General features: G+C 43.2%; 1 protein-coding gene and 1 non-coding gene across 3 annotated transcripts in view; one reads left to right on the top strand and one right to left on the bottom strand.

The window, feature by feature from the left end:
• Positions 1–7,353: 7,353 nt before the first annotated feature.
• On the bottom strand, positions 7,354–7,425 carry TRNAD-GUC. The gene has a single exon. It is a non-coding gene; the product is annotated as a tRNA-Asp (tRNA).
• Positions 7,426–7,833: 408 nt separating this feature from the next.
• Positions 7,834–12,904, top strand: part of LTA4H (leukotriene A4 hydrolase) — a 34,437-nt gene continuing 29,366 nt past the window's right edge. Inside the window, exon 1 of one of the 2 annotated variants that reach the window (XM_019835367.3) lies at positions 7,834–8,098. In XM_019835367.3, the coding sequence (XP_019690926.1) occupies positions 7,940–8,098 (159 nt within the window). In that variant the 5' untranslated portion in view covers positions 7,834–7,939. The remainder of the gene's footprint in view (positions 8,099–12,904) is intronic. The other variant, XM_011284161.4, reaches the window with a different exon arrangement.

The following is a 12,904-nucleotide window of genomic DNA, read 5'->3' as shown; positions in this document are numbered from 1 at the left end:
TGTTATTCTAGTTCAATGATTCCTCTCGGAAATAAAGAGGAAGCATTTGAGGACTGTGAAATTCCGGGAATCCAAGCTCTCTTTGACAAGCAATAATCTCAGCTTCCACTGTTCTTTCCTTCCCCACCCCCCCACCCCTCCTTCCTTTGCCCCATCCTCCCTCCCCTCCTTCTTGGATTCCTTTCCCATCTACTGAGGACCCACCTACCACATTGCACTGAGCTGGGTGCTCTGAGAGAGTAAGGTATCCCCAGGGAAAGCTTGCCACCTTAACTGCTTTGGGAACAGAGAGAGGTTGAAAGAAACAAATGTGAACTGACTGGAAGGGCAAGAATATGTACAGTTGACTCTCCTTACTTGCTGTGGTTGTGCTCTATATAAAGTCGCAGTGAGCACGGAATTAGTGAAACCTGAACCACTGCTCCCAGGGGAAACACAGTGGGGTTCTGTGAACTTTTGGTGGCATTTTTCAATCAATACATAACTTGTTTTAATTTTTTTTTTAATGTTTATTTTTGAGAGAGAGAGGGAGGGGGGGAGAGTGCAAGTAGGGGAGGGGCAGAGAGAGAGAGGGAGACACAGAATCTGAAGCAGGCTCCAGGCTCTGAGCTGTCAGCACAGAGCCCGACACGGGGCTCACACCCATGAACCATGGGATCATGACCTGAGCTGAAGTTGGACGCCTAACTGACTGAGCTACCCAGGAGCGCCTTAATACATAACCTTGTTTTCTGTGTGCTTCTGTCCAAAGACACCTTATCTAATACAGGGTTGATTCATTAACACCAAACTCATAGCCCCCAGCAATGTGAGTCATGCCTGAACGAAGCTTCTCTAACACGTGTATGTTCTCCATGGGGCACATCATAGCCTTCCTGTGCTTAGGAAAACAAGACAGCACTTCAGCATTTGCTTGGAGGACATTTAGAACAGAGAAATGACCCCCCCCCCGCCAAAGCACAAAAATGTGAAAAACATGACACTAAACACCACAAAAAGGACACTTGTTTACAGTGTAAGTTGTAGGCAGAAACAAGAAGGCTCAGCTTTGCCTTGTTCAGCTTCAGCTGAGAATGTGAGCCTCGGGCAACTCAATTTTTTCACTGCTCTGCATGTGTCCACAAAGGACCATGAAAGGGCTTCAAGTATTGATTTGGGGTAACAACTAAATTTTAGTGAGTGGATGAACTCACAAATATGAAATCTGCAAATAATGAGGGTTAACTCTGTGTGTTGTGTGTGTGTGTGTGTGTGTGTGTGTGTGTGTGTATAAAGTTCCTATTCAGAAAACTTCAGGACCAACAAGGGAAGGGCAATACATTGGGAAGATATTTCTGGAGAAGGGGGCCAGCAAACAGGGGAGAGAGGAGTGAGCAGGGAATCAGTCCAGCACCTTGGCCTGGGGGAGAACAGTGGGGTGCACCCCTGGGAAAGAGTAGAGTCTGGCTGGAGAAGGGTCTGTGTTGGATGCCCGGAGGAGGCAGCACTTGGAAGGGAAGTGGAAAGCAGGGTGGGAGGTGAGGGGACGTGCATGGCTCAGCTGGAGAAGTACTAAGGCACACACCTGCCGGAGAACGTGAGAAGTCAACTATATGAGCCTCTTACTTGGGTTTGCTCAATTCCAAATACAAAGCACAAGAGGCCTTTTATAAGAAATGACAAAATACTAGTTAGTTCTTCAAACACAAATTTGTAAAGGAGAAGAATGTTTAGAAGGAAAGACTTTTAGGTAGGTCTTTGCTGCAAACGTATTTTACAAGCAAATAGCAATCACCCCTGCTCTGCAGGCAAACAAGAGAAACTGGGCTCAACGCCAACCAACCTGAGACAGAAATACTGTTTTTGAAATCAGTAATGACACTTGTCAAACCCCACACATGCTTTAAGCCATCAGAACAAAAGGTGTAAGTACCTACTTTGATGAAATACCACTGGCTACTTAGCAGGAAAAATGTAAGTAGAGCCGGAATCTCTGAGTCAGAAAAAACCCCAGTGCGGCTGAATCTTGCAATCAGGTGCACCTAGAAAAGAAACAGTAGGGACTGAGAAGAAAATAAAGAATGATTTAGATCAGCATTGGGGAAGAATTTTTTTAAGTTTATTTATTTATTTTTGAGAGGGGGAGAGAGCGAGCAAGAGCACACACTGGGGAGAGGTAGAGAGAGAGGGAGAGACAATCCCAAGCAGGCTCTGTGCTATCAGTGCAGAGCCCCGTGCAGGGCTTGAACTCACGTGAGGCTTGAACTCATGCGAGGCTTGAACCCAAGAACCGTGAGATCATGACCAGAGCTGAAACCAAGAGCCAGCTTAACTGACTGAGCCACCCAGGCGTCCCTGTGAAGAAAATTTTTTTCTCGTAACTTGAAAACAGCCTCCCTTCCTGCTTGATCCACCTTTCCCTACTCCAGCTGGGAGCTTGTTGGGTTTGAGTCCATAATGAGAGAGCCTGGGTTGCTGCAATGAATGAGTTTTGGCTTGGTGCAGAGGTCCCAAAGGAATGGGACCTGGCATGGGTCAAAGCAGCACATCCAAACCTGGCGGCAATATGTCCACCAAAAGACATGTTCTGGAATGTGCTATAGCAGCACCATTCACAGTAATGCAGAACTGAAAATTATCCTAATGTCCATCCACACTAGGACAGATAAATATATCGTGGTCTACCCACACATGTAACACTACACAGCAATGAGGACACATAACCCAGAACTATACATAACAATATGGAAGAATCTTACAAATATAAGAGCTAAAGAATCCAGGCATGAGAGTACCTACTGTACATTTCTTTTTAAGTAAAGGAAATATAAATAACAAAACAGGTAGAAATAATATGTTGTTAGCAATCAAGCAGTGATTACCTCCAGGGAGCGAGGCTTATAAAGAATAGGAGAGAATTTGAGGGGGCCATCTAGTGGGGTGGTGGTGATGCTCTGTATCTAATCTGGGTACTGATTGCACTGGTGTGTGCTCAGTTTATAAAGCTCAGTGAGCTATGCACTTATGATATGTGCACTTTTATGAGTAGATACTATGGTTCAATGAAAATATTTGTAAAGGGTTTACCATTTACAAGAGGACAGTAAGCGCATTTTCTGTTGCGAGCAAACATATTGCCTGGTGACATCAGAGGACAAGGAAGAGTTCAAGAAGCAGCTTTTTCTTTGCTTCAAAGCCAACAAAGAGTAAAGCACTGAATAAAAGTATCCCTGGAACCTCATATGAAAGCCTCATTCATTTGTACGTTTATTCATCCATCCAACAAACATGCCCAGAGATGGAAAATATACCATCTGGAAATTCAGGACACTCCGTCGAGTGGGAAAAAAGGACAAATAAACTGATATTTATGCTGTATTGGGGATGACATTAGAGTATTAGAGGAGTACCGATTTGAGGATCCAGGGCCAGGACTCCAAGAGAAGGAGTCCTGATATGTTTGATAACTCTTGAACTGAATTTCCTCCAATCCCAAAAGTATCCTTTGAGTCTCTAAGGCAGTGGTTTAATTTAATATTCATACTGATCCCTGGGAGTATCTTATTAAGATGCAGATTCTGAGCCAGCAAGCCAGGGCCAGGGCCTGAGATCTGTATTTCTGGTGAGGCTTTTAAGAGACACTGATACTACTGGTCTTGGAACCCTACTTGATGTGGGGGAAACAGAGAAGGTCATGTGACCAGCAGTCCCACCCAGCACAGCTTGACAATCTATCCTGTTCTGGCCAGTCCCTCCTGTGGGCACAAACAGAGAAGCAAATGGCAAATCTGTGTGAGAGGCTCTCCAGACCCAGCCTGCTTTCAACCAGGGATAGGGGCCGGGGAGGGGGAGAGAGGAGGTAGAAGGAGTCAGGGCAGGTGGAGAGGGTCGCTTATGCTATTTTACTAACTGGGAAGAACTTTGTCTTGTGCTCCCTTCATTTCTGGCCTCCCCAGCCGCCCTCACCTTTTCTTGGCATGACCAGACTAGAGATGTGAATATTAAGTATAACATTCTTGAACACACAAAAACAGATTTCATAGAAAAATGCAGAAATGGGCCAGGGCTGCCTCAACCATTTTGTGAACTAAACATGAAAAAAAAAAGTAGCTAAAATAATTTCTTCCACTTTCTCACCCATTGGAAGGAGAACAGGAAGGGCATCACGTACACTTCTGTTCTGTCAGGAAAAGAGGTTCTGCTAGACTCCTGTCCAGACGAGAGGGACGGGAGAGAGCTCCTGGGAGAGAACTCTTTCTAGGAGCCCTGGGGACTGGGTGGAGGTCAAGTCTTAAGGAAGAGCTCCAGAGAGCTGAGATCTTTCTTGCACAAGCTACTCTGAGCTTGGCTGAAGTTTGGCGTGTGAAGGTGACCCTGAAGAGCTCAACATGATGGAAATAGGAAGTCATGTGTTAATACACCTATTGCGATTTCCCAAATTTTCTAAATGTAAATATATTTCAAAAACAGGTGATCATCACTAATGTTGGGAACTCTCTCTAGAGGTCTCTTTTGGCACTATCTGCTGATTTCCCATGTCTTGGTTGCTTCTCATTTTCCAGGTCTTCCTAAAAACTCTTGCTAACAAAATAAGGAAAAACACATATTAACATGACCAAAATGGACAAAATAAAAACCAATAAAAATAATAGCAGCAAACATGTAACAAATGATCATTATGCCAAGTACAATGCTTAGCACTTCACATGCATTATTTCATTTCATCCTTCCAACAACCCCATGAGGCACAGGTATCTCAATTTTCCCGAAAGGATTGAGGATTCTAGGGATTAAGTAATTTTTCCAGGTGAGCAGTAGAGCTAAAATACTCCCTGTTCAAATGGCTCTGTAAATATAGTTACTACTTCTTTTAATAAAATTTTACATTTCATCCTTAATAAAGTCTCCTTTTGTATATCATTCTTATTGTTATCATTCTTTTATAGAAGCAATGGAAAAGTTCATGTTTTTATTTTTTTAATGTTTATTTATTTTTGAGAGAGAGAGAGACAGAGCGTGAGTGGGTTAGGGACAGAAAGAGAAGGAGACACAGAATCCAAAGCAGGCTCCAGGCTCTGAGCTGTCAGCACAGAGCCCAACGCAGGGCCGAAACCCATGAACCATGAGATCGTGACCTGAGCTAAAGTTGGATGCATAACTGACTGAGCCACCCACGTGGCCCAAGCTTCATGTTTTTAAACCTTCCCAATCCACCACTGGATATGAAGAAAACTTCTATTGTTTGTGAATTGCTAATTTTGGACACTGTATTTGGGGTCAGTGGTATCTTAGAAGGTAATTGCTACTGAATATCTATCTTTTGACTAATCTATTAATCAATTTGAGGAATTCATTTGTGGTTGCCTGTGACTCCCTCTTTTTGCACACATTGGCATAAACCCTGTGGGCTCCTGGTAATCGATAATAGAAGATGATGATATTGACATTCTTTTATTAAAACAAACTATCCTTTCTCCATGAGGAAGATCATTTGATCTTCAAATGTATGCAAATGTCAAAAAATGCAAATCTCAAAAAAATGTGTGCAAATGTCAACTATGTCACGGATTCTTAGGTCCTATGAAATTCAGACTTTTGCACGTGTAAAATATTGGATTTCATAGTTTTGGATGTTTTTATTTTATTTTGTTTTCCTTTGGCTTGCTTAAGCCAACACCAACCACACTTCGTGGTGTGACTTGCTTAAGCCACAACCTCCCACACTTTTTAAATCTTCAATTTCTTCTCCTCTAGAAACCCGTTCACATCTATATCTAAACATGTTAAGGAATCTCTTTCCCTAAAAAAATAAAACACGCTCTCAATGCCACATTCTTCTCTATTCCTCTTTTGTCTTCCTTTCTCAACTTGGCCAAACGTCTTGACACATTCTATCTCCCTGTTCTCTTTTATTGCTCAACCTATTGCTCTCCGGCATCCACCTACCACGAGATTACAAACCTCAATAAAACCACCATCCTGCCTACTTCCACCCCGTTGCTGAATCCAAAGGAGGCTTTTTATTTTTTATTTTAATGGCCCTCCAGGCTGCATTTGACATTGCTGGTTGGCTCTTCCTAGTTTGTTTCATGAGTTCTTACTCTCCTTGACCCTTTTTAAAAATTTCAGCTTTATTGAGATATAACTGACAAATAAAACTGTAATATATTTAAAGTGTACATTGTGGTGATTTGATATATGCATACATTATGAAAGGATTCCCTCCTTCCTTTAGCCTTTTTTTGTTAAAACCTGCTGTTCTCCCAGCTTTCAACCTGTTTTCACTGCTGTTCCCTTTACACACTCTACTTGGACTGAGCTCATTCACTGCCAGAGCTTCACCTGCCACATTCCCGGATGTTCTGATATCTGCCATAAACTTCCCCAGATCTATGGATTTAAATATCCAAGTGATTCACAGACATCTCCACTTTGACTCCTATACATTCTAAAACTCTGAGTGTCCAAAATTAAAATTAGATCATCCCGCCTAAATCTGTCCTCTTAATATGGTTGCTCACCTTAATGATTGCTCACACACTGAAGCCAAAAATCTGAGAAACACTTTAGGCTGCTTCTTAGTCTGTGAATCCGTTTATCTCTTAAGTATTCCTTCTTTTCTATCTTTACTTATTCTCTTTTGTTAGGCCCCCTGCATCCTCTTCCTGGACTATTCTAATAGTTTCCTAACTCACCTGCCTCTGTTTTTGATAACTCATAGCCATTCTCTGAATAACCACCAGCGTTCTCTCCATGACGTGAATCTGACCATGTCCCTCACTTGTTTAAAATTCTTCAATGCCCCGCCTCCCCCCCCAGCACCCCCCCCCCACCCCGCTCCATGAATTCAGGATTAAAGAACCAGCTATTTAAAGTCCTCTGAATCCTGTCGTCTCCCAGTTTTTCCAGCTTCAACTCTGAGGTCCCATCCCAAAGGAAATAAATCATCCTTCAATCTTTCCTCACCTTCTGGAAGAGCCCCAGAGCCGAGCTAGATGTCCCAGCTCCAAATTCCAATCTTGTGGCCAGCACATACTCAACATCACAGAATTCTCTCATTACAGTATATTGAAATGACCTTCCTAAATTTCTAAAACGGGAATATTGGCTTATTCTGTTTTTGCTCTCCAGGGCTTGGAAATGTACCTAAAAAGCACTAAAGAAAATCCTGTTGAACTGATGCAATACTTAGCTCATGTGTATTGGGTTGCCGACACGGCAAGCCAGCAACCAAACAACTCTTAAAAAGTAACGCTTACAGGTAATTTGACATTGGTTATTTCTTCCGTACTAACTTTTAAAATGTTTGAAGGTGCACTTTTATCACAGTTGTTGTAAAGGTAATAAAAGAAAACGAAAAAAAACTCTCTGTGCCTCCCCGTCGGGGAATCGAACCCCGGTCTCCCGCGTGACAGGCGGGGATACTCACCACTATACTAACGAGGAACTGCACGAAAGCAGGCCTTCTGCTAGGCCTCTTATTGCTTCTGACCCTGCCCTATCTTTACTGCCCGCTACTACCAACAGGTCTAACATTCTTCAATTGCCATTGCAATTTCTACCGAAGTTGGACGAAACTAAAATGGAAGCATTCACTTGATCTCCCCGCTACACTTGGGATCATTTCCGTCGGCCCACCCCTCCACCGGCTGCTACCACTCCCCTCCTCTTCCTCCTCCTCTCCTTTCAGGAATGTCCCCAGTCCTTTCAGCACCGCCCCCCCCCCCCCACACACTCCCAGGGAGCATAGCGCACGCCTCCTCGCTCTGCATCACGGAACTTGTAGTTCCAGCCACGGGGCAACCTACTCTTCCCTCACTTTGAGAAACTTCCCTTCCCGGCGGGCGCCACGAGTCCTTCAGCTCTTCTTTACCTCCCTCCCTCCTCTCGCTCTCAGTCGAGTAGTCTGGCAGCTGGGTTTTGGGGTGCAGATCGGCGTGCGGAGGGACTCCCCAGAGCCATGCCCGAGGTAGTGGATACGTGCTCCTTGGCCTCTCCGGCTTCGGTGTGCCGGACCAAGCACCTGCACCTACGCTGCAGCGTCGACTTTACCCGCCGGGTGTTGACCGGCACCGCCGCGCTCACGGTGCAGTCTCAGGAGGACAATCTGCGCAGCCTGGTACGGTGGGACGAGCGCCCAGTGTCCGCCTCTCTCCGGCCGCCCGCGTCGCGTCCCTTTCCCCGCTGCCGCCCCTTCCCAGCCCCGCACCTCGGTCCGTCTGCAGCCCTCAACTCATATTCCACACCTCCCCTTCAGCCCTCACTCATTTCTCAGCCTCCACTTCCTCAGCCCCCACTCACCCTATATCTCCTCCTCCCAAACCCACTTATGTCTCTGCATCCCTCCATCAGCCCCTGAATATACCTAAGTGTCTCTTCCTGCGCGCCTCTCCCCAGACTCCTCTTCCCAGTCCCTGGGCACATCCTAGCGCCCCATCCACGCCCTGCTCCTCACCCAGCGCTCAGGCTTCATTTTAGCACGAACCCTCCCTCCCCTGTGATCCTAGTTTCTGGCGCTAACCCCCTTGTGGCCTCCCCATTTCCTCGGCCTGCAGCCCAGAACTCCCTCCTCGGGCCCCAGATTTCTTCCAGTCCCCCAGCGCACCTTCCTCAGTCCACAGTCTCATCTAAGTCTCACACCCAATGTCCTGCGGATGCTGATCCTTTGCTCCCAGGCACCTTATTTCAACCTGCACGTCTGCAGGACGGGACCCATCGACCTATCGTAGTCTTTCCTCAGCCTCCCTACCAGTGTTTCTCAAATCCCTTAGGATTTCCAGCTCCAGACCCGTCTATCCCTACTGCTTTGGTATTTCCAGTCTCTGCTAACTCTATATACAGCTCTTTTTCTCCAGGGTCATGGTCCTTCTACCTTTGATTCTTATTGCCCTTCTCTTCAAATAATTTAAGGACCGTTGGGCCATTCAGGCTTTCCAAGCGTATCTCAATGCAGTGTATTATAGTTGGTTCCAAGGAGCCAGTAATTATTGCGCTTCTTAGAAAGTAATGTACTTTCACAAGATCGCTAGCCACTTGAGTGATGAAAAGTTTGTTTAGATTTATGGAGCATGATTAAATTATTTTATGTGTACAACATAACTTGTTTTCAGTGTTCTTACTCAAAGTGATAGTATTTGGATTGTACCTTTCACCTGAAGAATTTCATAGGTGAGCATTTTAGAAATAAGAGGGACAAGGGTTTAAAATGCCAGGCCCAGTGTATTTTGCGTAGAGTATTGTGGCGTCTACTAAAGCACAGCATTAAGCAACCTGATCACCATATGTTGTAGGCTTGATGGTGGGAAATTAGTGGGGTCAATTAGTTGGGTATAATTATAAGTTTAGATAAGAATTGGTGGTTCTCATGACTCCTGTTTGTGTAATAGGCCTGTGTTTTGAGTTTGTTAATATGAACTAATGTAGCAGGTAACCTACTCTTTGCCCTTTACCATCTTGCTAGACTGATTCTGATTTGAAAAGTAGGTGGACTCCTCTATATATTGATATTTAGTCACCAAAAATACTACAAGGAAGAAAATTAATATCACAGGCAAGAAGATATCTATTTCCTTGTAGGTTATACTTTGTTCTGCCTGAAGTACCATGCTATCTTTTATTGCAGGCAGCTTTGCCCTGGTAGGATTGGCCACTTCAATGCAATCTCTCTTTTTATTAAAAGAAAGTAGATTTTGATAGTTTATCACTGCTTAATACGACCTTGCACTCTCACCTGTTTTGTAAAAACAAAGACTGAACTCTGATCCTTGAGGAAGCACAAGACAGGATGCTTCAATTTGGAAAAGAATGTACATTCAGTGTTCCAATCTAAAAACTTGCCCATTGTTTTCTTCATTCCCCAAATCTTGAGAGAAGTAAGGTTTTTAAATCAGGATGTCTGGCTGGCATGTCTGTTTAGTAAATTAGAGCCTAGAATTATAACGTTAGATTTTATGCAAGGAAGTCTAGTTGTATACAGTGGCATCTGTTTGTAATTTGCTTATTTATCACAACAACTTGAGGCCAAGAGTTTGGTTTTATTTATTCAACATTAGCATCTTTCCTCCGCTAGATTACAGGCTCTTGAAGGTAGTTCTGTGTTTCATGGCTCTTTGTATCTCAGGTTCTTAGTATAGCACCTGGCAGGTAGAGGACGTGTTGTTAGTTTGATGAACTAATGGATGAATTCAATTAGAAAGCAGTGCCTAAAGTTTACATGGGCTGCACTAAAAATGTGCTAAGTGTATCTTGAAGGTGAGAGGACCTCAGCCTCACCACCACCAATAGAGAGGACCCAGTGGCAGTGCTGGGTGAGGACATCAAGTGTCCTTTCTCACTTCATTCTCGGAGTCCTTGATGCTGGGAATGTTGAAGGAACCCTGCTAGGACTAAATCCCAGCTTTTCTGAAAATCCTTCTGAAGTTTTGGGTTATTTGCACTGAAGTTTAATACTCATTTGTGATAACTGCCAAGCATTTGTTTCTTGTATTAAAATTTTCCGTTTTTTTAGGTGTTCTGTCAGTTGATGGCTCAAAGAGTTTTTAATGTCTTGACCAAGATCATTCACTAGTAAGTTGCAGAAGCCAGGATGTGAACACAGATCTTTCTGACTGCAAACCCTTAGTCTTCACTAAGTAAATAGCTGAGCTGGGAATCAAATCAAGGTGTTGTTTTCGTTTTGGTTTTAACAATAACCCCATGCTTTTTTCGTTATAGCATCCTGCAAATAACAAATAGAAAATGTAGAGACACAATACTGAGGCATAAAGCTTTTTAACTTAATTTTTTTCATGTTTGTTCATTTTTGAGAGAGAGAAAGAACATGTGCGTGAGCAGGGGAAGGGAAGAGAGAGAGACACACACAGAATCCAAAGCAGCCTCTGAACTGTTAGCAGAGAGCCTGCTGCGGGGCTCAAATCCATGAACTATGAGATCATGACCTGAGCCAAAGTCCGGTGCTTAACCGACTGAACCACCCAGGTGCCCCATAACGCTTTTTAATTTAGAGCCATGCTTTGTTGAAGAAAGAATTTGAGCTTGCTTTAAAAAAACATATACAATATTATACGATTAAAAATACTTTAAGAATTTGGAGGAAGAGAGGGGCACGTGGGTGGCTCAGTTAGTTAAGCATGAGACTTCAGCTCAGGTCATGATCTCGTGGTTTGTAGGTTTGGGCCCCCCATCGGGCTGTGTGCTGACAGCTCAGAGCCTGAAGCCTGCTTTGGATTCTGTGTCTCCCTCTCCCTCTGCCCCTTCCCCACTCATGCTCTGTCTCTCTCTCTCAAATAAACAAACATTAAAAAAAAATTTTTTTTAAGAATTTGGAGGAAGAGAGAATAAGGGTAGGGAAACCAAATGTATGGCACAAAGTCCTAAAAAAAGAGAAGTGGGTTGCGAGGTTTAACATGGAGCTTCCCAGCAGCCTGTGCAAAAGGGAATTGGTTATATATTCCATGGCATCTAGCCAGCTGGTTTTGGGGGTGTTATTCAAAGAGGATACTGTGAGATATAGTAAATCAGTAACTTCCTAGTAACTTCCTACCATTAGTAGGTCTGTTTCTTACAACTGCATGTGGGTATCTTGGTCTTATACACAGTTGGTGTTCAGTAAAACTTTACTGAAAAGTACTATTTCCAGCTTTTCAACTATCCAGTTTCCTTTTTGTCCCTATTACTATTTTTGATCAATTGTTTAATAACGTTTATTAGTGAAATTTGAAGGGGAATTTCTTAATTTGAGAATGATAGCTGAGGTTAAGACTTGAGATATATAGCTTAACCACTGCGTTTTCTATTGTCTTTTGGCTCAGCACTTGCTTCATGCTGGTATCAACTGATACCTACTACTTTTCAGGTACTGTGCTGAACTCTGGACATGCAAACCTAAAAAGGTTTCTGTCTTTTTAAGAACCCTCAAGCTAGTAGAGAAAACATAGCAATATAATATGGTACAATAAATGCTATAGGAGAGATTTGGACCAACTACTGTATTAAGTTCAGAGGATATGAAAAAGATTAAAAAAATAGTCATAACAGTAATCTGACTCTCTGATTCTGAATAGATTTGAAAAGTTTAGGCGATACAGACAATAGAATATGTTCCTCTGGGAAATGAGCCAGTTGAGTCATCCTTTTGGTTATGAAAGTCATGTAAACATGAGTAGTTATATACATAGATATTCAAATTAAGTTTTTAAAATAAATCAGATAGCCAGAAATAGGTACTAGAATAGGAAGGCACAAAGGAGTAACCCTCTCATTCTCAGTAAGATATAAATCTAATAAAACCAAATATTCTGAATATGCAAGTGCAAGAAGATAAGTCAGTTCTACTAATTTAGAGTAAGGGCGATGGTTGAGGTGCCCCCCGAAGAAAGTAACCCAAAAGGAATAATTACCTATTAGCAGGAAAACAGGTGGCTCCCCTAACAAATATGGCTGCTTTAAAAAAAGATCAAACCAGAATGGAGATTTTTTTTCCAGCCAAGTATCATTGACTCTAGAGAGGTAGGAATCAAATTAACGACTGCCCTTGTGACTTTTCCTGAGTTTATAGTTCAGTTAACCAACTTGAAAGAGAAGCAGCTGGTCCTCTATCTCCCCATGCCATTGCAGCCAGATTTCAGTAAAAAGATGCCAGAGGTAGGGAGATCAGACCGCAGGTGGTTCTAAGGCAGGGTCTGGCCTACAGTGGTGGTAGAAGGACAGAGAAGAAAGTATGAGGACGGCATGAAAGAAAAATTTGTTAATTGGCTATGGGGGATTGGGAAGTGGGATCAATTGTGGATTATTTGAATGTCCCAAACCTTAGGTACCTTGAGGATTCTGTTAACAGAACAGAAATAAAGGGAGAGAACTGATTTCAGGGACATCCAGATAGCTTCATTTTGGGAATTTTGAGAAGCCCACTGAATATGAGGCAGTA

The sequence above is a fragment of the Felis catus genome, chromosome B4 (genome assembly GCF_018350175.1).
Source record: "Felis catus isolate Fca126 chromosome B4, F.catus_Fca126_mat1.0, whole genome shotgun sequence".
Lineage (NCBI taxonomy): Eukaryota > Metazoa > Chordata > Mammalia > Carnivora > Felidae > Felis > Felis catus.
Note: the sequence above shows the minus strand (reverse complement) of the source record. Positions and strands in the feature narration are given on the sequence as shown.